Source organism: Takifugu rubripes, chromosome 7 (genome assembly GCF_901000725.2).
Source record: "Takifugu rubripes chromosome 7, fTakRub1.2, whole genome shotgun sequence".
Lineage (NCBI taxonomy): Eukaryota > Metazoa > Chordata > Actinopteri > Tetraodontiformes > Tetraodontidae > Takifugu > Takifugu rubripes.
In genome coordinates, this window is record NC_042291.1 from 10,234,427 (window position 1) to 10,258,999 (window position 24,573).

The following is a 24,573-nucleotide window of genomic DNA, read 5'->3' on the forward strand; positions in this document are numbered from 1 at the left end:
ATAATATAGGCTCTATTACCACTAGGCGCAAACTATGAGACTTGAAGAAAAAAAAGCTTGGACAAGTATATAAAATCAATGCAGCCTTAAAGAGACAAGGAGTGAGTAAAGAAAAATAAAAGTGATTTTAATTAGTGCAGGACTTTCATAGGTGTTGTTCTGCTTTAACACCACACGAGGGAGCCAGACAACAATTAAATTTTGATTTTTCCACTAGTAAAGCTTGAGTAACCAGTTAAACAATATACAATAAACAAGTTGACACTGGAGGAGTGTTTCTGTAAAAATTCCAGTGGCTGAAATGTTTAACACAGGGTTGAAAACCAGAGCTGACCAATTAGAAAATGACAAAAATTCAAAATGAACGTTAAAATGCAAAGGGGGAAATGGCGACAACCTGATTCAAAGAGCGCACATGTTTGAAGATTCAGATCCCTAAATATACATACCTGTTTGGCGCTGCGTTCAAATACGACATATTGCTGACACTGGTCCAGCCTCCTCTTCCTCATTGTCCAGAAGTGAAGGACTCGGTTCTCTCTCTGGAGCAGCTCGTTCAAGATATCTGAGGAAAACATAATGTTAGCTACAGTTGCGTCCAGCAGCCGGATAAATAGTGCTTCAATAGTATTTTCCACTCAGAAGGAAAACTGCTCGAGTCCCACGATTAATGTTTCTGCCTCTAATTGCCACAGTTGGGATAAGGATTATGTACAGGCAGAACTGGTTTCAGGAACACGAAGCGGTTTCCTGCTGTATTTCTTCCTATGGTCACTGGCTGTTGTTGAAGGCAATTAAGAGCAGTCGCATAGGGTGTAGACGTCATACCTTATGAACATACCCAGCGAACGTCTTGATATAGACTAGATGCAGAAATGATGCAGGCCTTAACTGTGCTGTCAACTTACTCTTAACCTGAGTCTCTGGAGCTTTGACGTGGGACAGCATGCCGGGCATATTGACACTGTTTCTGTGCAGGTACTTCAAGAAGACGTCAGCATTCCGCCGGGCTAGCGTGCACGCCTGCGAGAGTGAAAAACAAGAGCACATCTGAATAATGACATTTTTCTTCGGATAAAACTGAAAACCGAGCGTAATGACGGACATTACCTTGAGAAAGGCCTCTTTCTGCTCCAGATGTTTGCTGATCATGGGAGTGACGTGGTCGGACTCGCTGTTGGGGCCTAGTTTATCAGCGCCACCACACCAGTCCTCTTCTCTCTTGTACTCCTGCTCCAGGCTTTCCAACACACTGCAAACCTGTCACATATTTACATCCATTGTAAACGTAGCGCCCCCAAAAGCTGATTATAATCTAACCTGTGAATCTACGTGTAATTTATGCAAGCATAAAAAAAAGTACCTGTTCGGAGGTTTTGTAGAAGGCCACAGAAGCGTTGACCAGCTTGAGTCGGTCTTCCATTTTCAGCATGAGCTGCTGCCAGTGGTCTGCCACCTAAACACACACACACAGACACACGCACACACACACACACACACGCACACACACAGTGTTATTTCAAAACATCTACCTTCTACCTGCGTGTGAGGCCGATTATTATTCATGAATTTTTGAAATTGCGAGAAAGAAATACCTTTTCTGCACAGTCCCTGATCATGTCCATGTCATAGTGGTTTGCCTGGAGTAAGGTCTCGGCCTTCTGCTGCACCTGCAGCGCGCTCTGATGAGTTTTCTGCATATGGGATGAGGCCATAAAAATAATGTATTTCAAGAGGTATATCAGCCCACAAATCACCGTGATTGCTGCAACAATAGAGACCTGGGGGTTCTGTAAGCCCTGCAGGATAATTCATGGAGCGCTAAACAGAAGTCCACATAAATAAAAGTCTACGAGATTACAGATTTCTTCTGGGATAAAGTTCTGGGTGTGATCACTCTGCAGAGAGAGAAACTATCAAACTATCAAAGTATTCCGGTAAAAAATGACCAAGAACATTCCTATATAGCTTATTAAAGTTTCACTCATGAGCTACTTTTACAGCCTCTGCGGTTAAAATCTCTGGCACGAGCAATAACCAATAACCAACATGGATGTTCACGAGTGTTCGTCTTTGTGTATTTGTGTTCTGCAGAAGTGGGTGAGGTGCAGAGCTGCAACATGCACCGCAAAAGGCTTGACAGGAAACACACGAGTGAGGAGGAGGGAGGCGAGAAAGCCAGAGATATTATTCTTCAAAATTCCATTTCATGTGCTAATAGTGAGCAAAGGGGAAGGAAGGGCTGACTTGTGAACCCAGAGGACTTTCAGGAGGGCAAAAGGGTTGGAAGAAAGAAAGCTTTTCTCATGTTGAAAAGATGAGAAAAAGCTTTTCTCATCTGAATACAATTTTGCTGCATTGGTAAAAGAAAAAAAAGTGGTAAAAGAAAAAAAAAAGGAATCTTTCAGCATTTTCTGGTACCGCCCCGACCAAAACTTTCCTTTTCATTTGTTAATTGTGGTAATAATCGATAAAGATTAATAATGAATATTGGGACAACTCTCCCTCGAAAGACATGGATGATTGAAAATTTAATAGGATAGATTAAATTGACATTTAAAATGAAAGACAGTTGGAACTGACTTATTTTTTGTGTATAATCTAGCTATTTGTAGACTTATTGATATTCTTTATCAATAGCAGATGGAACAGGGAGCAGAGGAAAACCCTCAGGAAATGTCCTTTTACCTCTATTGCATGCTGAAATTGTTCATGTTCCTTCTGCAGCTGTTCAGCTTCCTGTAACGAGCTGGCTGTGATCAGACCAGCGTTCAGCATGGACTCGCCATTCCGGATCCATCCCAGCACCTGGAACACACAGACATATCATGTTATTCACGTTACGATGTCTTATTCCCCCTGGGTCTGCTCGCTTTTTCATATGATCTTTCGAACTGCCGCACACACTGTGGGTGCAGCTCGATAATTGCTTCGTTGGCCCACTTGTGCAAGAAAAGCATGTTAAACACAGTCTGTCGGATGACTCCGAGTCCGTCTGACTCAGCGTGCACATCTCCAGGGGAGGTAATCAGGGAAGCTTAAGGTGGCTCCTGCCTATACATCTGATGATGCAACGGAGCTCCGGCAAGGTCAACAAAGCTTTTTTTTTTGGCCTGTTATAAAGAAATACTTCCTTCATTTTGGACACAAACACGTTGAAAAGGGAGCCAATAAATAACATCTGCAGCCAAACTAAAACACGTTCAAACCAGCAACTACAGTGACGTAATGTCTGGCCTGAGCCTGAATTATCCTTAGACGCTCAACGTTTATGATGAGAGCGTTTGCGCCTGAACAAATTTCTGCCTGGATTCCTCCTTACAGTCACATGACCACTGTGGAGTTCGTCAACTGAAATGGATTTGCTGCAATTCTCTCTGGGCACAAATTTTGAATTGAGGATTTAGTTTTAGCTTTAGCTTTAGATTTAGCTTTGACAAATACAAAACGGGCCAACTTTCAGTGAGCGGCGATGAAACAAAATCACAAGTCAAAGTCTCTCTGTTCAAAGAAAGAACTAATTACTGACACTGGAGGACTTGTCTGCCCAAGGTCATGTACAGACACACTCTTGCCCTTTAGTCTTTCAACACTCTCCTGGAAAACTGTGGCAGCAAATTACAGGAGCGGCTCTCCAAGGACATGTGTTTGTGTCTGAATAGCAGTGGCGTTAAAAAAATGTGTAAAGCAGTTTGGTTTGTGGTGCTTCAAAAAGCCATCTTTCAGTGCTTTCTTTGTCCCATTCCCTCAAAATTACCTGTTTGACTTCTGCCTGGAGGTGTCTCAGTTGGACACACTGTTCCAAGTGTCTCCTGTGCTGCTCCGCCGCCAGGTCCAGCTCCTGCTGCTTCTCGTGGAGGAACTCCAGCAGGTCCTGGACCCGTGTGGCCATGTCCACATCTCTGTCGCACAGCAGCTCCACACCTGCCACACAGCATTTTATCATATAGACATCGCAATTTATTTTACATTTTTCTATGAGAATATCTGTGATTTTCTCAGTTTAGCCTGTTGCTCTTCAACAGAAGTCCAAAAACGTTTATTTCCTGGTGATCACATGCACAGACGCCTCTCTAATGCAGCCTGGTGCTGAGATAAAGACAAAGAAAAATAGAAGGTATCTAAAAGCTGATTTGGGTTGTGGCTAATCAGCTCAGCTCCTGTAATTCCATTAAAGAACACAGCAATGCAGTGTATTGTCAAACTTTTTTTTCTGTTTTTCACTGTTGGTGCTGAATAATGGGTTTGAAGGTATCCAACCCTTTGCTTTATCAGAACAATTTGTATTTCCAGCAACAGTAAATCAAACAGAATGATGATTTCTGGTTCTGCACTCAACAAATCTACACTGGAATCATACTGCACTGTAGTAAAATGCTTCATATTAAACACGCAACAGAGAAAGAGAAAAACTGGAGGCAAAGATTATTGCATCAACATGGTCTGCAGTGTGATAATCCCTAAGGGAACGTACAAAGACAACTCCATAAGGCATGTTCAGGACCTGTTGCTTGTTTGTACTTTCTTTGACCTCTTTTCCTCACTCACCAGACGCCTGGACCTCGGTCACGTACTGCAGCAGCTCTTGGCCCTGGTGGATGACGTCGTAGGTCAGGTTGTTCATGGTGAGCGCCTTGTCTGCGTGGTGCTGCAGCCTCTGCTCCGCCAGCGTCAGATCCTCGGTGTCGAAGTCACTCATCTGCTGGGAGAGCTCCTCGTTCCATGACTCCAGGTCAGAGATGATCTGAGGAGGACACATTTGATTTGGACAAAAACACCGAAGTGAGCTTTTGCTCCGGGTTATTACAAACCCTTGCAACAACTGTTGCACCAGGACTTGCTGGAAAGTAAAAATAGAAAAACATTCTCTTATCCCTGTAATTTTATGGTCAGCTTGAATATTGCTTGATTCCGAGCCAGCCCCGTTGGATCACGATAAACCTACAGCCTGAGCTGATTATTACGGCGACTGATAACATACTATAGCGGTGAGGCATAGCTGCTGGAGCAGTTGCGCATGCCCACGCAGTCTGAATCATGATGGTAGGCAGAGCTTCAACCTGGCAGCATTCTGCACTGTCTGCCTGCCCTGTTTTCAATCATAATATCTGACAGCAGCTCAGTCCTTCGTCACTTATAGGACTTTCACACCTGCTACAGTGGAAGATGTGCAACTATCAAATCTGTTGCTGTGTAATACAGAGCTTGATTCAGCATTGAGAGCCATTGCTGAGTTTTGTTGCTACAGACACGCATATTTCCAGACACTCTTTGATCCATCCATTTCTGGAGCATCATCTATCACAAACCGTTTCATTTCCCTGTTTTTACTTCGCGGCTGGCATTGAGGGAAGTTGAATTTCAGTGTGAGCAGTGCCGTTTCGAGATATATTTGAGCTTGAAAACAAATTCGACCCCCCCACAGGCATTCTCCTGCCTCTGTGTGCTTTTTATTTTAATATACTGGAAAGACAAAACAACTGTGACTTACCGAGCTCCCTTTTAAACTCTGCCCTCTTCTCCTCATGCAATTGAGTAAAATACCTTCCGCGCGGACAAAAAGCATTTCCCTCAGTTGCCTTTGCTGTCAGAACTGTCCAGCGTGAGTAAGTAACTCTACAATTTCCCCCCGACTTTTCCCCTCGACTGTCGAGTCCATTCGCGGGACAGGAGTGTGCCTCACCTCCGACACACACCCATCGCTTCTTCCAGCCAGGAGGGAGTGTCAGAGTGCATGTGCCTGTCTGTGTGAGGGCCGGGAGTGGAGCAAAACAAATGCCTCCTACAGCCCTCTTCATGCTGATACAGTATTAATCCTCTGTCTTTGTGGGTGTATTTAACAGATCCACCGCCGCTTTCCTTGACACGCACGGCTAAAGTGAGACATCTGCTCTCCAGTGTGCAACACATATAAGTCCTGCTCAAACATATGTCTCATTTTATAGATTTCAAGTTAAAAACAGCAACGTGTGAGTGATCATGAAATGAAATTTCTGTATAGCTCGGAAATCGGCAAAATAAGTTCTGTAAATAAACGGACTTCTGAATTTTTACAAGCTAGCCTGGACCATATTTGAAAACAGCCTAAGACTCGTGTCGGTAGCACTGCCAAAAATACATCAGTGAAGTGATGTAGTGACTATTCCTGGAACACGTGTTTTCCCTCATCGAGTCTGTTACTGTTATCAGTGCAACACTAGCCTGATAATTATCAGCTCACAGCTTTTAGCTCTCATCTCCTCCGTCAGCAAAAGGAGGAAAACATCACAAATTTCATGTCTCAATAAAAACATCACACATGCGGGGTGAAATGTATTTTCTCTGCGTTTAACCCGAATGAACCGACAGGAGAGCATCTCTCAGGCGCCGAGCCTCCACATCCAGACCACTCACATCGATGGCGTCCCTCTCGAAGATGCGCAGCTGCAGAAAGAGCTCCAGTTTGATCTTCCTTTCCTGAAACAGTTCCTCCATCTGGCCCTGAGCCTCGTCCAGCTGCTGCAGCACACTCTCGATGTGGGCCATGGAGCTGTTATGGGGAGTTTTGTTGCTTGAGATAGCCGAGTCTCTGTGGGAAAATACAGATGATTTAAAGGTGAGTTCAGATGAGGCTGCGTATTTACAGGCAATTGGAGATATCTATCATATCTATCCTACTCAAAAGGTTTCTATCACTTTACTTTACTTCTGAATTGGCCACAGGGGTGTCAGCTACCTACCTACCGCTGGTACTTTTGTAGAATTTATTTAACTTGGATTTATAATTCTCCTAACATATTATGAAAGAAGTGGTAGTTCTCACCTGAGCTGTTGGATAAGGTCCTCTCCCTCTTTGATGACATTGACAGTAGCCTGCAGGGTGGTCTGCTGCTGCTGGCCGAAGCGTTTGATCAGGTCCTGAACAGCCTCCACGGATTCTGCGTATACGTCATCTAGCAATTCCTTCTGCAACTCCTCCAGCCACGTCCACAGCTAAACGTGACCAGGTAAGAGGGGGTCAGTTAGGGACGCGTCACGCCTGCAGACCGCTCGAAGAGCAGAGAACAATCAGGGAGGGCTCAAGCTGAACAACCAGAAGATGGGCGATGGAAATGGAGCCCAGCTGGTTTTGTTCAAAGCTGGTGATTTGTGAATGGTCATCTTTGTAACAGATTAGCCATCTGGGTAAAGTGGCTCAAGTAAAGCCCTGGCACATGATCAAGGCTGCAGGAGAGAGACCCTGGCACCCAATGTTTGTCCTACATCCTCCCATTTCAGACTGATAAATGCCACCTTATAAGCTTTTTAAGGCCAATTATATTATAGCTGATCTATGCATTTCTGATACAGTCTTGTGGTTTTTTGTGTGCTTTTAAGCATTTCATATTTATTTTTTGGGGTAATATATTAATAATTATGTCCCTTGACAGGACAAAATGTTTATAACAGTACAGTCAGAGGTCCAGTCATAGCAACCTGCAACAGTGTTGACTGGACAGATGGGATGGGGAGATTAGTCCATATGGACTAGACTAGTTTCAATAATAACACTGTGGCTCCGACTCTCCATGGGAGGGGATTGTATTGAAAAACCACAGAGGGCACAACTTTACCCTATTGATGGGCTCATTTTGACAAATATTGAGGGAACATTGGAGGGTTTTAGGTGCAGATATTTCCATCATTTGCTTTATTACCACCATTACAGTTGGAGTAACAGATGATTAATCCGGTTGTGACTAGACCAAAAGATGACATCTCATCAATAAATCAATGTCCCTGCTGTACTTTGATTTTAGGTTAGTTCTGTGAGCCTTCACAATCAAAGGAAAAACTGGCTAAATATTGTAAGAAAAGGAGACCTACACACCTCTTTGACATGCGTGTGGAAGGCGACAGACATGTCCAACAGGACTTTTCTCTGCTCGACACGTCGTACGAAGTCCTGGATGCGATCTTCCAGCTGGTGGGCAGCCTGGTAAATTTCCTCTGGATCACATTCGCCGGTCTGAGCCAGCTGCTCTGCGGCTTCCAGCAGTTTGTCAGCATTAGTGTAGGTGTTCTGAAGTGTTAAGTAAGTTTAGAAAGAGCATCACAAAGTGATGGTGGATTTCTTGGAGTCATGAAACAAATCCCATTAATGTGCTAATGTAAGGATTTTTCATTAATATGTTCAAGAAATCATGTCACAACATAAAGTTTGCCAAAATTTAAATCTCACCTGTGCAACCTCTTCAAAATCCTCATGCCTCTTCTGCAGAGCTCTGGCTCTGTGCAGAGACTTGCCAACACCAGTGTGTTTGCTTAGGAAGGCTTCTCCGTGGTTTTCTATCCAGTCCAGTACCTTTGCACACACACACACACACACACACACACACACACACACACACACACCAAATTTACAATATTAAACCGTGCAACATGCAATACTCAATTACAACATTAGATGGCGCATTTTGCTTGTTGGCTGTACTTTCCTTGCAAGAATAATTAGACAAGTTGATGATACCCCTTTATCTGTCCTTCAACTCCCTGATGAAGCACACATTTAAAAAATGTTTTGTCTCTCATGCTTAAATTAAACGTGTGGACAATTTGGTTCCACTTTATAGGAATGCCATGGCGCTGTTGTATTTTGACTACGAATAAAATCTGCTATAAGTCTTAGTTATACATATCGTATTATCTATTAAACATTTGGTTAAACCTCCTGTTGTATTTGTCTGTGGAGCAGTGAAAAGGATTTTTATGATCCTTTTGATGTCTCTGAAAGAATATGTTTGATGGCACAATTACTTATTAACAAGTGCACACTGGCCTCGACACTTTATGTGGCAGTAATTGCATCACCATGGAAACCACTACCATGAGAAAATAAAATCAAAGAGGGTATAAGAGAGGAGGAAGACATCAGCTCATAAGTCCCAACACACAGAGGAGGAAAGAGAGAGACAGAAAGAGAGAGAGAGAGAGAGAGAGAGAGAGAGAGAGACACACACACAGACACACGCACACACACAGTCATAGAGCGAGAGAGAGGAGGTTGTACCCAAAGGGTGGACAGAGGCAACTCTATATACCAGGTGAATAGCTCTGATCTAAGAGCAGCGACTCAGACAGTCACAGCGAGACGGAGTCTCTAACCATGAAGACCCAGGAGGAGAAAACAAAGGCTTTGCTGATTTTACTGCCACGTCAAAAGCTGTTTACAGGATATGCACTCTTTGGACCTCAGCCTTTAAAATACAGGCGTAAAATGTGGCTGATTTTGAGTTTGTATGCACGTATTAAACATCCACCCTCTGAGACAATTACTGCCTCACAGTTTCCAAATGTTTAACGATTAACAACTTGCATGTTCTTGGTTATAAATGCCTTTTTTAAATGTCTAAACTAAATGCAATGGGACATTTTGAAGGTCTGTTTCTAAAGTACCAAATTTAATGTTAGCACCAAAATAAAAGCAATTCAAGGGAAAAAATATATGTCTCTCTGACTTTGAAGTTGTCCATGAACAGGTGTTCTGCAGGTGTAATTTTGTGTCTTACCTGCTGCACATCCTGCTGAAAAACACACAGTTGCAGCCGTTGGTGCAGGCGGACTTTGCGATGCTGCCAGATGTTTTCCAGCTGCCTCTGGTGGTGCAGCACCTCGTGGATGATGTCTAAGACGTGATGCACGGCCTTGGAGTAGTTGGCAGAGGCCATCAAGGAATCAGCGCTCCCTGGGGTCAAAGGGCGCTGCAGCTTGTCCAAGAGTGACTTCCCATCCTGGCTTACCTGTCGAGGTCAGGTAAAGGCAAAAATGATCCTCGTGGAAATAAGAACGATTTTATTTCCCACTTTCTTTTCTCTACAATGTGTGTGAATGTGTGTGCTGACCTCAGAGTAAGCAGTGGTGATGTGCTCATAAAGCCCCTGATGATGGTGGATTGTGTCTTCCAGATCCTGGAGTTCAGAGGGCAGCTCTCCTTCACCACAGGCTTTACACCACGGTTCCACTTTCCCCATGTACTGTGGAAGGAATGCACATACAGCGTATATAGCAGGCTTGGAGCAGCACACGAGCAGTGAGCCATGTGGCCGTTTGAATTACAAATGCAACAATATTAGCCACAATCAAGCTATTATAAACGTCCACTTGAGTACAAGAGTTCAGTTCCACAGGTGTGCTCACACCACAGCTAAAAAAACAAGCTCTAAAAGTTGATTTGGCATCAAAACTGCTGAGTCTGGAAGCAGGAAATCTGACACGAAGGTCTGAGCGAGGCTCAGGGTGAACAACGAGAAGATGAAAGAGCAGAGCAGCTGCAGAACTTAAAACTATTCTGCTATGGAACGAGGCCTTCCCTCATCAATTTGAAGCAGGAGCAGAACCCTGTTTGTTATAAATGAGATACAAAACATTGCCTTGCCTCCGCGATGCTTCACCGGGCAAGAAACGACCGCAAACTATCAAGTCATGATCGATAACCGTGGAAAAACGGGAGCACTGGGCGTAGGGAGCAGCTGAAACAAATATGGCCATCAGCAGCACAATGTGTTGATCATTGAAATGTTTCTTCAAATGAAAAAGAAATCAAAGCATACATCAACTCCAACCTACAGTAAATGAAGACGCAGGACTGCGTCTCTGTTTAAAGCCTCAAGTTAACAACAGTATTTTTAGTTCATCCTGTTTATGCATGCAGCCAAATTACATGTAGACATTATAGATGGGTTCGTGCATATAAATAAAGGAAGACTAAACATTTATTGTGACATCTGATTCCGTGCAGACGTGTGTAATTGGGGCCTTGACTTTATAGTAAAAGCCGGATGTTTCTGCTGGTACCTGGTCCGCTTTCTGGTGGAAGCTGGCGGACATCTCCAGCAGCGTGCTGCGTTCATCCAGCGCCGCAGCGAAGGCCTTCCACTCCTGCTCCAGCTGCCCGGAGATCTGCTGGATCTGCTGCGAGGCGTAATGGCCCGACTCCAGGAGCCGGTTCCCGACTGACATGATCCGGTTGATGTTCACGTACACATTCTGGGCCGAACAGAAAGACAAACACACACCATTAAATTACTTAACAGCCAACAAATTTCTGCAAGCAGAGACAAACTTGTTAACTAAACACTCGAAACCAGTGATTAAATTCCAAACGTTGCAGCACCGAGGAACGCTGAAAGAGTGTTTTACCGCGCATTGTTGGACGCGGTGTTTATTTCATTTTCATTAAACAGCGAAAATGTGCTCGTGAAGTAAAACAACGGCAATTAGCTTATCGTGCACGGTGAGTAATACTGGAGGGAACAGGAGTCAATATATGCAAACATGCTGGACCTCGGCTTCACCTCCACCTCGCACATAAACACACGCATTCATTTAACCTGGTGGATGTTAAAAAGTCATTGGTTTTATGAGGCATACCTCACGAATAACAACATGTACGGCATATTTCTTAATATATGGGCTCCAAGCTGTTCTGTGCAGATAGGCACGGACCAGCAAATGCTAATTAACAACTGTGTTAACAGTCTGTTATTATTCTATTCAATTACTGCTCTGGGAGCCTATTATGGCTCTTAGTTTACTTGTTAAAACCAGAACTGGGAAAAAGACGAACAAAACAGAGGCCATCAAACGGAGGCACAGCTCAGGGAAGGGTGATTCTCGCAATACAAATTACGTGGTGTCATCAAAGTCCCAGACACAGATGGTGTCCTTTTTTTCTGTATTTAGGCTTTTAAAACTGAACAGATTTAGCTTAGTTTGAAGGAGTGGTATTTTTCCGAGCAAACAAAGGGGATGATGCTCCAGGCACTGGCCAAAATGCAGGGAAATCTTGGCATTTGAGGGATCAAATCCTCCTGGGCAGGTGGGAGTTTACTTCAAGGACAATGAGACTGGGGAAGGGTCAGAATTGAGAAATCAAGGGGGTGCATCAGCTCTCGGATACACAGCAGTAGGTAAGTTGTGATGCATGCAGGAATGGCGGTGCACAGTGGTGGCAGAATAATCCTATTACAGACCCAAACAAAGTGATCTAAGGTGCCGTTCCATCATTCATACTTGCATTATGGCGTGCCATAGTGGCACATCATAAGCAGAAACAACCTTCAAACAGTTACGACTAATTGGTGAAGATGTTGAAGCCATCTGTTGGACATCATGAATTAAGATTTAATAACAGAGGCTCCAACTCACTGGGTGGTAAAGTCTTAAAATAAGATGGAAGGGGTAGACTGGGAGAAGGTATCCCTAATTCAAACCTGCTGAGGAGTGTGTAAGTGTGTGTGTGAGAGAGACAGGATCAGTAAGACAACATTGTCGACCCTGGAGATCAATGAATCTCTGGAGAATGAAAACTAAGTCTTGACCAGATTCATCTCATTCTGAGCCAGTAGAACAGGAACATCTGTCACAGCCGAGGGAAGAGTTTAACTTAAAGTCCTGTATGCAGCAGATATATCAATATCAATATTGTTCTCCAGTGCATGTAAACAACCTTATTCTAAATTAGTTTTCTTCAGCCCCACTTGACGGTGCCTGGTGTTCCCTGTTTTATTTCTTTGGGCTCCATAATTGGAGCCTTTACACTGAGCTTCAACTTTGTTTTATGAAATCACGTTTAACATGCAGCAGATGTTTCCCTAGAAGCAAGAAGAAAGCATAAAGTACTCTGTGTATCGGCTACATTAACAAACGGTTGACAGTGTTTAGTGTGTTTAGTGGAAGCCTATTTCTGCAGATTTCAGCTCAGATCTTTTTCTATTTTTACAGTTTAAATTCAAGAAAGAGCGGTTCTGAACACAATGTAATGAGTGGATTCTTGCTTTGCTAAAGCTGAAAACCATTCTCTAAGAGCGTTTGCGGTAAATAACACATCCCCAGTTTGGGAACCAAGAAGAACGTTGTAGGATGAGTGAACTGCCGTGAATAGAGCCAGCAAAAAAACCCAAACTTTATTTTAGCCAGCCAAAAACACCCACCAGACCATTTATTTTTGGTTTAAGTTTCACAGCTTTATCATGCTGCCACATACGTGCCATCACCAAATAAATAGATCAGTGAAATGGATAAGAAACACAATTTTATGTTTCTTAGAAACAAATATTACAAATGTACAAAGCAACAGAGCACGTAGACACGCTAACACCATGATTTCCATCTGAGGCGCAGGCGACAGGAAGAGGAAATGTTACTTCCTGTGGAAAAACTGGGTGGAGAGGGTGGTGGTCGCACACTGAGCCTGAACTTGTGTGTCATTTGCACAACTGTTGTCTCCTGGGTTGTTGCTTTATTCCAAAGCCATCCAGTGTTGACACAACTGGATTTGGGTGGTCACTGAAGCTGATCCGTGACCCAAACGTTGAAAACATATAGAACCTGTTTTATAATAATGTAGCTACACGGCCAGTCTTAAGCTTATTCATTTATCTGGAAAACTTAAATAATAATAATGTGTATCTCAAATTACTGGAAAATTATACCAAGGACAAACTGTTAAAGTACAGCAGAGGGCAGCACGTTGCTGGTCTTGGGAGGGGCGGTGAGGCATTATGGGTCAATTGTCAAAACTGGAATAGGAAGGAAATGGTTTAAGATAATGGGTGTGGAAGAGAAGAGTGCCATGATTGTGTGTGTGTGCCAGTGCAGGCCTTGCTGCCACTTTGAATGACAGTAATAATGACAGCCTGGGACTATGTAGCCAGTGTTTGGCTCAACAGAGACAGGCGACAAGGCGACAGCTTACCATGCAGTTCATGGCAAAGTGGTTGTGTTGGGTCTGCAGCTCGACAGCGTGCTGGTGGTTCCCCCCGATCTCCGTGTAACTCGTGAGAAAAAGCCCCTTGTTGTGCATGATCCAGTCGAACATCTGCACACAGGAGGGAGCGAGAAAACACCCAAGGTTAATGGAATTACCTTGAAATGAAAAGAAAAAGGCTTTGCATCAACAGCTGAGAAAAGGAAGAAAGAAGGAGAGTTTGTTGCTGCATTCTCACAGCGGATTTTATTAATTGTCTTTGCAATGACCCCTTGAGGCAAGTCCTCTTAAACATCCTCTGTTCCACGTTAGAACAAAAGAACGTGTGGGCTCCACTCTGCTTTCTCAGGGAGGGTGTTTTTATGCTCCTTGCTCTACATGTTTGGGGGGAAGGAAAAGGTGTGTTTAATTACAGCTGACACCTTCCATAGCAGGCCGTTGCACAGCTCCTAACACTCTTAGCTCACTTTTAAACTCCAGATATCACACCCTCCCAGAGACCCTACCGCCATCACACACTCCCTGTTTACATATATGCAGCTAGACTGAGTCCATCAGCCTCTTCAGCGTACACACACAAGACCTGACTGATCTATCTTGCATGGAGGTAAAACATCTTAAGCTAATGTGTTGGCTGACAAGTATATTCAGGAATAAGCATCCTTACAGCCCCTGTGCGGCATGTTTTCAGCACCTAAAATAGCTGTGTATGAGTTACTGTAGACTGGGGGAGACAGAGATGAAATGAGAAACAGTTGTGGTTGAAATGGAAGATAACAGATTGGAGCTCAAACCTTCTCTGCGTCCTGTTCAAAAAGACGCAGCTGGAAACACTGGTCCAGCTTCAGCTTCCTCATGTGCCACAGCTGCTGCAGATTTTGCCGAGTCCCGTGAAGCTTTTCCAACAAGCTGCTCACTTTGGTGATGAGGTTGTGTGCGTCTGCGTGCGTGTGGCACCCGTGATGGTGGTCGTTGGGGTCTCCGCTAGCTCCGCCCAGGCGGTTAATGTACCCGCTTTCATTAACGCTGCCTCCTCCCGTAGCCTGTGCCTGCAGCCTCTGCAGCAGCCGTCGCCCCTGCGTGTCCAGCTCCTCCACGGATGCTTTCGTGGCCCTTTTCTTGAGCGCCGCGTGTTCCTCCATGAGCCGCCGAGCTCCTTCCAGGTCCCGCGGGAGATCACGCTGGGACAACGTGTCCTGGAGCTCCTCCAGGCGTGCCAGCGCACGTGCCGCATCGCTGGCAAACGTCTCAAAGGACAGCCGCACCTGAAACCAAAAATAGACGATAAATGCTAAAGAGCAGAGGGCGGTATGCTTAGGTAAACATTGAGGAAAATAAGAAAAAATCTGCTTTTCTGTGTTTTTAAAGAAGCGAAAGCTCCAGACCTCGATCCAGTCATCATGGTTGTATTCCAGGCTGCCCTCAAAGTCAGCTGTCAGCTGTGATGGGTCCACGATTTTGGATAAACCCTCTAAAGAGACCATCACCGTCTGTCGCAGAGAAGGTATGTGGGATTAAGAATTTTAAAATGAAAAATTGGGAGATTACTGCACTTTTATTAGTCGTCTCAGTCAGCATCAACTTTAAAGTTCATTAGAAAGAGATATTCCAGGCCTAACAGCCGATTTGAACCTGACTCCATTTCCAAAGTCAAATCAGTGACCTTCGGCTTATCACACTGTTAGACTTTAAGTGTCTGGTCCAAGCCCAACTCTGCTTCACCATGTCCTATTTATCCTGTTTCCATAGTAACCGGGTCAGGACTAAAAATACCAATGCCGCATGCCCACACGGGACCCAACAGTGACACTGTGACAGAGCAGCGGTCCAATTAGAGCTGATAAATTTTGACTGATGTTCGTTTAAAGGAACAGAGCCTACAAAATCAGGCTGCTTAAAACAATTAGCTTTAAGGGGTTTTTAATACAAAAACTTTTCACTTTATTGGAACGTTTGAACCAAAGGACGCAAGCTAAACCTGAGCTTGCTCACCATCACCTACCTCGAATTCAAATTTGGAGCTGCCGAAGTTTGTCCTCTGCTTCTGCCAGAAGTTGTCGGGCTTGATGATGAGGGCAACGTGGATGCAAGATGGGAACGACTCCTGAAGGATCTTCAGCAAAGGCTTGATGCTGTCCCATTTAGAGCCACGCATGTCCACAATGACCGTGAAGCCATGCCTCGCCACTTCCTCGCTAAGAGAGGGGAAAAAACAGGAGGTTACATCTGTTGGTGAAAAGTACACCAATGTGTGGCTAAAAAAAGCAAGGTTTAAACTATTTTTCATAAAGATCAGGCAATATTAGCTTGGTTAATCATTCATACTGGACTGGAAATTGAACACGCCTTAATACATAAAACCAGGCTACAACAACCAAATCGTTTTACAGTTCATAAAAAAATCTGTAAAAAAGACCAAAGGGTTTAAATTCAAAAGATCCAAGAGAAAGGGAAAAAAAGCCCCCAACATATTCAAAACATTTGAGATTTCCACTGCTGCTTACCAGAAGTCCCGCTGCCGACTGAGTCCATAAAAGGTTGTTTCTTGGTGCGAAAGGCTTTAATCTGAACATCTCTAGTGAGGAGACAGAAACAGACCCTCCTGCTCTAACTCACTCTGACCTCCCTCTCTGAAAACAGATCGCTCTCCAAAATAAGAGCAAAAAAACGAGTGCAGGAGAGCGAGAGAGAGGGGGGAGGAGAATTATGAAGAGAAAGGAATCAAAGCTGCAAAGGAGAAGTAGAAGAAGAAGCAGCTGATAGAAAGGGATTAAGCTGAGTTTGCCTCCTGGATTTTTACCTTTGATGCTTTTAGGAGGGCTGCAATTCTTTTCCATTAATCTGCATAGAAATGCTCCTGAAACCATCATTATGAACAGAATTTTTTATTTTGAATATCAGGGAAGAATAGTGTTCAAAATGCTGAGGGCAGACGAATCATTGACTCCTCTACTTTTACGCCTCTGAAAAGACAATAATCACACTACTTAATTCATGGATGGTTCCCTGAACCTGGGAACAGCCATGCAAAGCACACTAACTGACTAAAACATGAAGTATTTACAGTTTGAACATCTCCAAAGGTGCTCTGTAGAAAGCTGGATGCAATTTATTCAGCCACCAGACAAAACTGTGCTTTGTAAAAGACCTGCTGCTGGAAGACAGTAGAAAGTGCAGCGCAGGGGAGACCACAACCACATCCGACTCCAAGCAAAACAGCCTGGAGCTCAGTGTAACACGTGAAAGAGACCTGCGCAGGGCAACAGAGTGCAGGGATGTGGGGAAGTTCTTTGAGAGCAGCTCACTGCTTTTTCCAGGCGAACAGGAGAGGAGTTCAGAATATACAAGATTGAACGGCTCTGTGGGGCCTCGGGTCACGCTTTATTTCAAACCAAAGCAAGATGGGAAAGTCAGAAAGGAAAAGAGACAAGTCTGAGAAAGTCTGTGACTAATTAACCCGATTAGGATCTCCACCGTTGAAAAAAACAAAAAAAACAAACAAACTCTCTGTTGAATTTTCTAGGAAACCTACCTGGGAATAGTAGCCAGGTAAGCTATGAGCCTGCGGAGGTCTTCAGGTCGTATTCTGTCATGGTTGCTCCGAGCAGGAAATGTGAGAACGGGACCTCCGCGTCTGTCTCTGCCACCTGTTGGTACAATCCAGACCCCAAAACAGCCATTTAATAATATAAACTTCCTTCAGCTATCCTTTAAATCTTGGATTTTAAAAAGAACAGAACAAATGGGTCTGGGTAAAAGCAAGCAGATGCTTATCTCAAAGTTATAAACATTATTTTCCGTAAAATAAGAAAGTCATGGCATCATTAGTGATGATGGTGAACATCGTCCTCTTTGGTATCAGAATAATACTGAACAATGTGTGAGAGCACAATGTGTGAAAAAAAAAAACTGCTTCCCAACCTTCCAAACTTACCGGTACATTACTTTAGCTTAAACAGATGTAAGTTTGGAAGGGTGGGAAGGAGCCCTGGCATTTCTATATTCAAAAATATCCTGATATTGACTCAAAATTCTATAAGGTAGGAGTACAAAGGTAGAGGCCAACACGCAAAAGTGTGTTTTTTGTCAGAAGTAACCCGATTGAACCAGAATGAATTTGTCTGTCTTTATGTGTATGTTGAATGAAACGCAGTCGTGTCTTCTGACCTGAGAGAAAGGCGACCTTCTCCTTGAGGATAGGAAGTACGTCAATGGCCTTCATATCCTCATTGCGGTGAAACCCTGAAACACAAAAACGCAGAGAGGCCGGCAAACCAATTCAGTGAGTGGGAGCACTGGAAAACCACTCAAGATCTGCTCATCATAACCAAATTGGAATCAATTCATCATTGGATGTGCATAAGCACATGCTGATACATCTCACACATATGAGGGGGGTAGAGGGAGCTTTAACTTCAGTGTGATCTATCCTTTAAACACGTGTTAATCACAGTGAAATGGAAATGAACCAATCTAATAAAGGCTGAGTACTGAATCACACACGCACACACACACACACACACACCAACACACGTATGGATTAGCTTAAGGCTCTAAAGCTGTGATTTACAACTGAAACTGAAAGGACAGAATGTAAAGACACAGAGGTGAGCGGAGTGAAATAATGATTCATTAGAACGAAACTGCAGTGTTCAGCGCGCCAGCTAATAACGGGGACGACTGCAAAAAGAGGCTGCTAAATAACTCCAGCCTTTAATGGCCACCGTTATATCGATTTCATCTGCAGACTGAGGGAGCCGGGCGCTGCAGCCGGGCCTGAGTGACAGCGCATTTGCTCGCCGGGGGAAATGGCCAGAGTGGACACAACCTGATGATATCATAACTGGAGATTGGACTGATGCGGCAATTCCGGTCGCTGGCGCCACAGCAGAGAAAAGCTAAATAGCAGAGTGATTTCCTCACACTACGGTCTTTATAGTTTTATGATCTCCTTCTGTTTAGAACTTGCTGCACCTGTTTGTCCTCCACCTTACCCCCACCCATCTGTCTCTTCCATACATCGAACAAGATATAATAAGCTGGAACAATGTTGAAACAACAAAGACATTCTGACTTTATTTTATTGTTTTGTTTGCTTCCAACTGGCGATTCGATGTGTGATCTGAATGTTGGGGAGTGAGCTAGAAGGGAAAAAAGTGCTGTTCTTACATCTGGTAGCAGATGTGTGTGAAGAAAACATTCGTCACAACAGGGGTTTGTACGGAACACTGGTGCTGGCACGCAGTCAGCGTTGTCCTTTTAGAGCTGCTAAAAACACAGGGTTTTTTTCTTCTTCGCAGCGAGTCGGAGCGTACTTGCTCTTTGGGCTTCTGTCAAAGGCTGCAGCGAGCTTGGCACACATAGATTAAAGATGCGCCGGTGAATTTTGGCAGAGGGTTTGAAAGATTTCCGCAAAGCTGACGGCGGGACTGAAACAAAAATTGCAGCACAACTAAATATAAACAGCTGCTGGTGAAGGGAAAGATGCCTCCACTCCTGAGTAGCCGACCGCGCTGATATGTGCAAATAACCCGTGTGGTACCAAAGAAGCAAAATCCACACGTTGTGATTCATGAAATGCCATCATCACCTCTTGCTACACACAGACGCAGGCACAGTGAGTTTCCCGCACTGCACACAGGCGCTCATTTACAAGCCTGCTGAGCATGAAATACAGCTTTTCAATCACAGGTTGCTTGTTCATAACACACCAATGATGAGAGCAATCCATTTTACTGGCAGCCGAAGGCCTGTAAAAAGAGGTGAGATGCACCGTGTTGGTCCACTGAATGGGCCTTTTTTGCACGTACATGTTTCTGTTTATCTGAAATCCAAATTAGGAAAATCAAAGGCAACAGTGACTGTAATGTGTGAAAATACATGGCAGTGTTTGTGGGGACAGGCGATCATGACAGGTTCAGTCTCTCTCTCACACAAACACACACACCAACAATGGAAACCAATTTTGCAAGTGTTAAAACTTCCGATAATTTGCATTGTCACAGCATCTTTCATGACATTTACCAAATTAATGATTTATCACTTTCCTTCAGATAGCATCGCAAAGGGTCTGTCACAGCGTGCAGACATCATGATACTGTATTGTAGCTCAACTAGAGCCCACAGAATGTATGAACTACTGAACAATTTTAATAATTTACATTTCACGTGTAGCTTTAAGGCTGAGACGGCGGTGCATATTCACTCCTGTGTCTCTGGATGAATGCAAGGGGAAAAAAGTCATGACAAAGCAACAGCCATTAAATCGCTCTACCCATCATTGTCTCTTCATGAGGACTATGCTCTAAATCCTTAAATTCACACTGCCGTGCAGCAGGAGCCCTGCTGCTGCACGGCACAAAGTGAGCGTGCCAATCAATTTCCTTTTGACCCCCTAACTTCGGGCTGGAAATGCTGCATCTGTGTGAATGCTAACGCCAGCGGAAGGGCGCATGTTCTCACCTCAGACCGATTCTGTTGAAAACACTGACCACGGTTTGCGATGAGAGTGTATTGAAAGAGACACAGCAGTTTGAATAAAAGACAAAAATAGTTTAGAAACTTGGCCAAATATGACATTTGCAGAAGCCGGAGTTTACAAAACCAAAGTGAATTTCTCATTCATGTCATCTCATGAATGAGAGTAAGTCATAACGGGCGACCTCAGCCCTCTGTGCCAATCCCTCAGCTTGCAAACTAACAGAACGCAGACTAGACTGTCCTCAGCACGCCGGCAACAGCCTGGCACGCCACATAACGCCGATCCTCTGGTTCACGGCCTCATCTATTAAAATGTACAGCGATTACAAGCTCAAGTTCACACGATGTGCAATAAAACAGAGCAGACACCCTGAAAGAGACCCTTTGTTCAAGAAGAACAACAATGTTAAAAATGTACAGTACATAGAAGTCTGATGATTCTTTCATGCTCCAGCTGCAAGTCAGAGTCCAGTAAGCAGACCTTACAAACCCACTGGCAGGTTTTTCACACTACTCTCTGGTTGCTCATACTGGCCAAATTGGCTGGGTGAAACCGTGGAAAGCTTTTGGGAAACGTTCAAACGCAGGCAACATGTGAGAGCGGTGAGTTTACTCTTGTGTTCCACAGTAAAACCCTTTGCGGGGTTCTAAGAATAGTGTTGGACTAGCTAAGCATGTGCCGTATTATTGGCTTTTTTGGTAAAAAGGGAACTGAGTCTTAGGGCAGGGCGCAATACTGCAATCCTCTGGGGAGGCACGGCACTGCAACACAACTGATACCTCACTCCAAGAAAAGCTTGAGTTTTCTAAAAGGTTTTTTGTCTCTAAAGTAAATGCCAATCTGGCACATGCTTAATAAATGAGCTGTGTGTCGAACTGTGGCAGATATAAAAAGAGGAAAGTGTTCTGTATGCATAGTAAGATGAGGAGCAAAGTTTAAACACCTTTAAATCAAAAGCGCTGAGGCTTCACTTCACTGTAAAAGGACACAACCCTGTCAAACACCAGATAGCAAGTACCCAAATCCACTCATCTCGCTCGATGCTTCACTGTCTGATTAGTGTTTGATACTGGCATTCATAGCTTCCGTGACATTTCTAGCTCTGAATGTCGGCCAATGGCGGTCAGCAGACTCCGACACCCCACCAAAGTCGACCGATTTTTAAAGTTCAGTTGAACAGTTTAAGCTGTTTTCGCCGCCACGGTGTGGAGTCATAAATGTGCTGTTCTTGTCGACTGCGGGTTTTTTTTTCTTTTTTTAGTGCGAACACTTCAAAGCACACCCTCACATCCCTTTCTTCCTATGCCTACATGTATGTTCCATCAGGTTGCCATTGCTCTATAAGCTGTTGTGGAAACCCGAGTGTTGCACTTGCTGCTACGGACAGGTTGTTTGTCAGATCCCTTGTGTGACAACCCTGACTGAATAACATCAAGCATGTATTCTCAGTGCAACAGGGGCATAACATGAACTCTTCCTTCATCTCTCTCTCTCTCCACCTCCTTTCTTTAACTCTTTTACTTGTCCCCTATCAACTTCTTTCCATCTCTACTCCAGTTCTGTGACCTTCAGCTGGAGCTGGCAGGGGGCCTGGGGAGTGTGGTGAGCTCAGCTTTCACTAGCATGCTCGTATTGTTGTTACACTGAGGCTTACAGTAAAAATAACACGTTGCTCCGACCGCAACCCCTCGACCTGAATATAACCCCACAGCAAAAAGAGTGCTATGAATTAATCATTGACAAAAAGGACTGGTAGTAAAAAAAGGGATGAATCTATTACAATAAGGAGTCACTTTAAAGGGTCAGTTGAAGACAAATGAAGAGAGAATTGTCAAAGGATCACTATTTTTTCAACATTTTTTAAAAACGTAGACCTACTTTGGCCTATATTTGACTGGGGGTGGAACTGGGGGCACCAGACAGCACAGTACTCCGCTGTACATCACACAAGGCTCTGCTTGGCCGACTCATTTATACAAGGCAGCGAACAGAAAGCTCAGTAAATCACATTCACAGCGTTCGGCACTACAATTGCCCTAAATATAACTCTCAGTTAGTAGCATTAGAGGCGCTTGGGGACACGGCTTGGATAAACAATGCTCAGCAGTCTCATGTGAACCAGCAGCGTGAAAATGAAGGCTACCTCAATGGGTCCTGACATCAGAACAATCGATGCACCACTGGACAACTGAGCTCGCTTCTGAGCTCACACAAAACCGCGATGACATCACTTGTCTCACATTACACAGTTAGTGTTTGGACACACAATTGTACAAAAAGCTGTAAAATGGCCCATAAACAGTAGGCAGCTGCTTTGGGAGGTGAAGTCTGTGTTGTTGCTGTATTTGTGCAATGTGATTTTGTTTTCTTTTCACATGCCAGTGAGAGTGGATATCAATCTCAACATCACGTACATTCTTCAGAAACTCATCTTTTCCTGTTTCGGTGTTACACCTCTTATGATCCCGTCAGTCTCTTTCTGCATTCTCCCTCCTTTGGTGACTGTATTGACTGCAGACATAGTCGGTGTCCCCCCAGGCTTCACTATTGGCAACCCTCTGTGTCCCTGGACTGTACTTAATGTCCGCACACTGAAACAAGACAGACCGAAGAAAGGCCCACATACAATACACTACATACAATAATTTCCACTACAACGCCATTATTTATGAACCTTTAGAAAGTTGTTGGTTCAATTCCAGCTCAGACCTCGTGTGGCTTTTGAATTCTCTCCCTGTGCTTGTGTGGGTACATTTCCAGGTGCTTTGGTTACTTTAATGGTGCAGAAATATGCACATTAGGTTGATTGGAGACTCTAAAATACCCCAGAGCTTGAGCGTTTGATGTGTGCCCTGTGACTGAATGACAATCTATCCAGGATGTATTCTTGCCTCTTGCCCTTTAGGAATAAGCTGTGGTTAAAAGAATGAATAACTGGATCGTCATATCACATAAACGATTTGATCAAATCAGGATTTACTGTAAGTGTTTTGAAAATATCTTTTGTGGGAATTCTTAGCCACAGTCTGCAGTAGGTTTGCCATGTTTTCATTTCTCCAAATACTGACAAGGACTTTCCAGGCTGTGCTCTCAGCCTTCCACATTATTTCTTCGCAGCAGTCATCGCCTCACACGTCATCACTCATTACCTCCTCGGGAACAAAAGAGCATCGGCGTTGTTGTTGAAGCAGAAGAGCAAATATCAGGTGAACAATGTGCCCGCAACTTTTGATCCATTTATATCTTAGAGAAGCTATAAAAGGCTTTGTTTCTATGCAGCACTGACCACACTGACCCATATACCACAGTAAAAACAGGACAACTCAAGCATGATGCTTGATGGAGGTAACATGGAAAGAAATATGGATCGCTTATATATTTATACTGCATCACTTTTGTGCGCAATCCTCCTATGCATGCAGCTGTAACAGCATGTGTCATTCCAAAGGAGATTTTAAAGTCACAAGCAAGGACGCTCATCCACTCAATGTTTGGTTGAATTGTTGAAATCAAAGTATCCATTCTCAGAAAAGCATAAAGCACAAAATGTGGGAAAGTTGGAGTTGCAGCTAAACCCTGGAGAAAGGAAACAAATGCAACACCTGACAAACTGCCAGTGTTTCATCACAAAGACACTGTTGCCTCTTTTACACCTGCAGAGGCTTCGCATCATTTTACATGATAGCGTGGAGCATTCCTGGTGATGGGTCCTTTAGGGGATCGACTGTGACGCCAGCTGAAATCTTCTGCACATTTTAAAAGAATGATTGTCAGCTACAGCTTTGGCTGCAAAACACCACCACATCACCGAGAGTGTCATAGCTTTTGCTTTCTTTTCCTATTGTTGCTTTTGACAGGCTGTTGTACACAACTCAAATCCAAGTAATTCCAGCTGCAACAATTTTACCTCGAAAGAAATCATGAATCCTTTCTGCACATATTTTCCCTGTTTCCAGATACACCACATGTTTAAGTGGCAACAAATTGTAACAAATGGCAAATAAATAGCATTCATCAGTGGTGAATGACACGCATTACAACCTTTTAAACAGTTAAAATGATCTGCCTTAAAGATCCTACAGTACCGGTACTTGTGAAGGGTCTCGGCATTTGTATCCTTACATCCTTCTATCACGATGTTCACATTTTTATGTTTCCCCTGATTAGATTTGCGTAAAGAAAGCACAAAACGAATAAGATGATAGATATAAAGCACTCTACCTGATAATCTGATGAGCATTTTCCCAGCTTGGGCATACTGCCAGCTGTGGTTATCCAACACTGCCATGGTCGAAGAGTCACGGCCTGTGCTAAACCTCACGCGGGTCTGCAAACCACCTCACCGCTATCTAACCTAACCAATGTC

At 43.9% G+C, this 24,573-nt stretch overlaps 1 protein-coding gene across 4 annotated transcripts in view; it reads right to left on the reverse strand.

Moving 5' to 3' along the window:
- Positions 1–24,573, reverse strand: part of triob (trio Rho guanine nucleotide exchange factor b) — a 63,402-nt gene that overhangs the window by 22,958 nt on the left and 15,871 nt on the right. For 3 of the 4 annotated variants that reach the window (XM_029839220.1, XM_029839217.1, XM_029839218.1), the window contains 21 exons: positions 17,894–17,968; positions 17,259–17,373; positions 15,729–15,921; positions 15,112–15,216; positions 14,521–14,991; positions 13,715–13,837; positions 10,813–11,004; positions 9,861–9,992; positions 9,528–9,758; positions 8,201–8,323; positions 7,850–8,041; positions 6,803–6,972; positions 6,394–6,568; positions 4,549–4,744; positions 3,758–3,924; positions 2,689–2,808; positions 1,596–1,694; positions 1,364–1,456; positions 1,111–1,260; positions 909–1,023; positions 450–565 (listed from right to left, as the gene is read on the reverse strand). In XM_029839220.1, the coding sequence (XP_029695080.1) occupies positions 450–565; positions 909–1,023; positions 1,111–1,260; positions 1,364–1,456; positions 1,596–1,694; positions 2,689–2,808; positions 3,758–3,924; positions 4,549–4,744; positions 6,394–6,568; positions 6,803–6,972; positions 7,850–8,041; positions 8,201–8,323; positions 9,528–9,758; positions 9,861–9,992; positions 10,813–11,004; positions 13,715–13,837; positions 14,521–14,991; positions 15,112–15,216; positions 15,729–15,921; positions 17,259–17,373; positions 17,894–17,968 (3,353 nt within the window). Of the gene's footprint in view, positions 1–449; positions 566–908; positions 1,024–1,110; positions 1,261–1,363; positions 1,457–1,595; positions 1,695–2,688; positions 2,809–3,757; positions 3,925–4,548; positions 4,745–6,393; positions 6,569–6,802; positions 6,973–7,849; positions 8,042–8,200; positions 8,324–9,527; positions 9,759–9,860; positions 9,993–10,812; positions 11,005–13,714; positions 13,838–14,520; positions 14,992–15,111; positions 15,217–15,728; positions 15,922–17,258; positions 17,374–17,893; positions 17,969–24,428; positions 24,544–24,573 lie in introns of those variants that run through there. The other variant, XM_029839219.1, reaches the window with a different exon arrangement.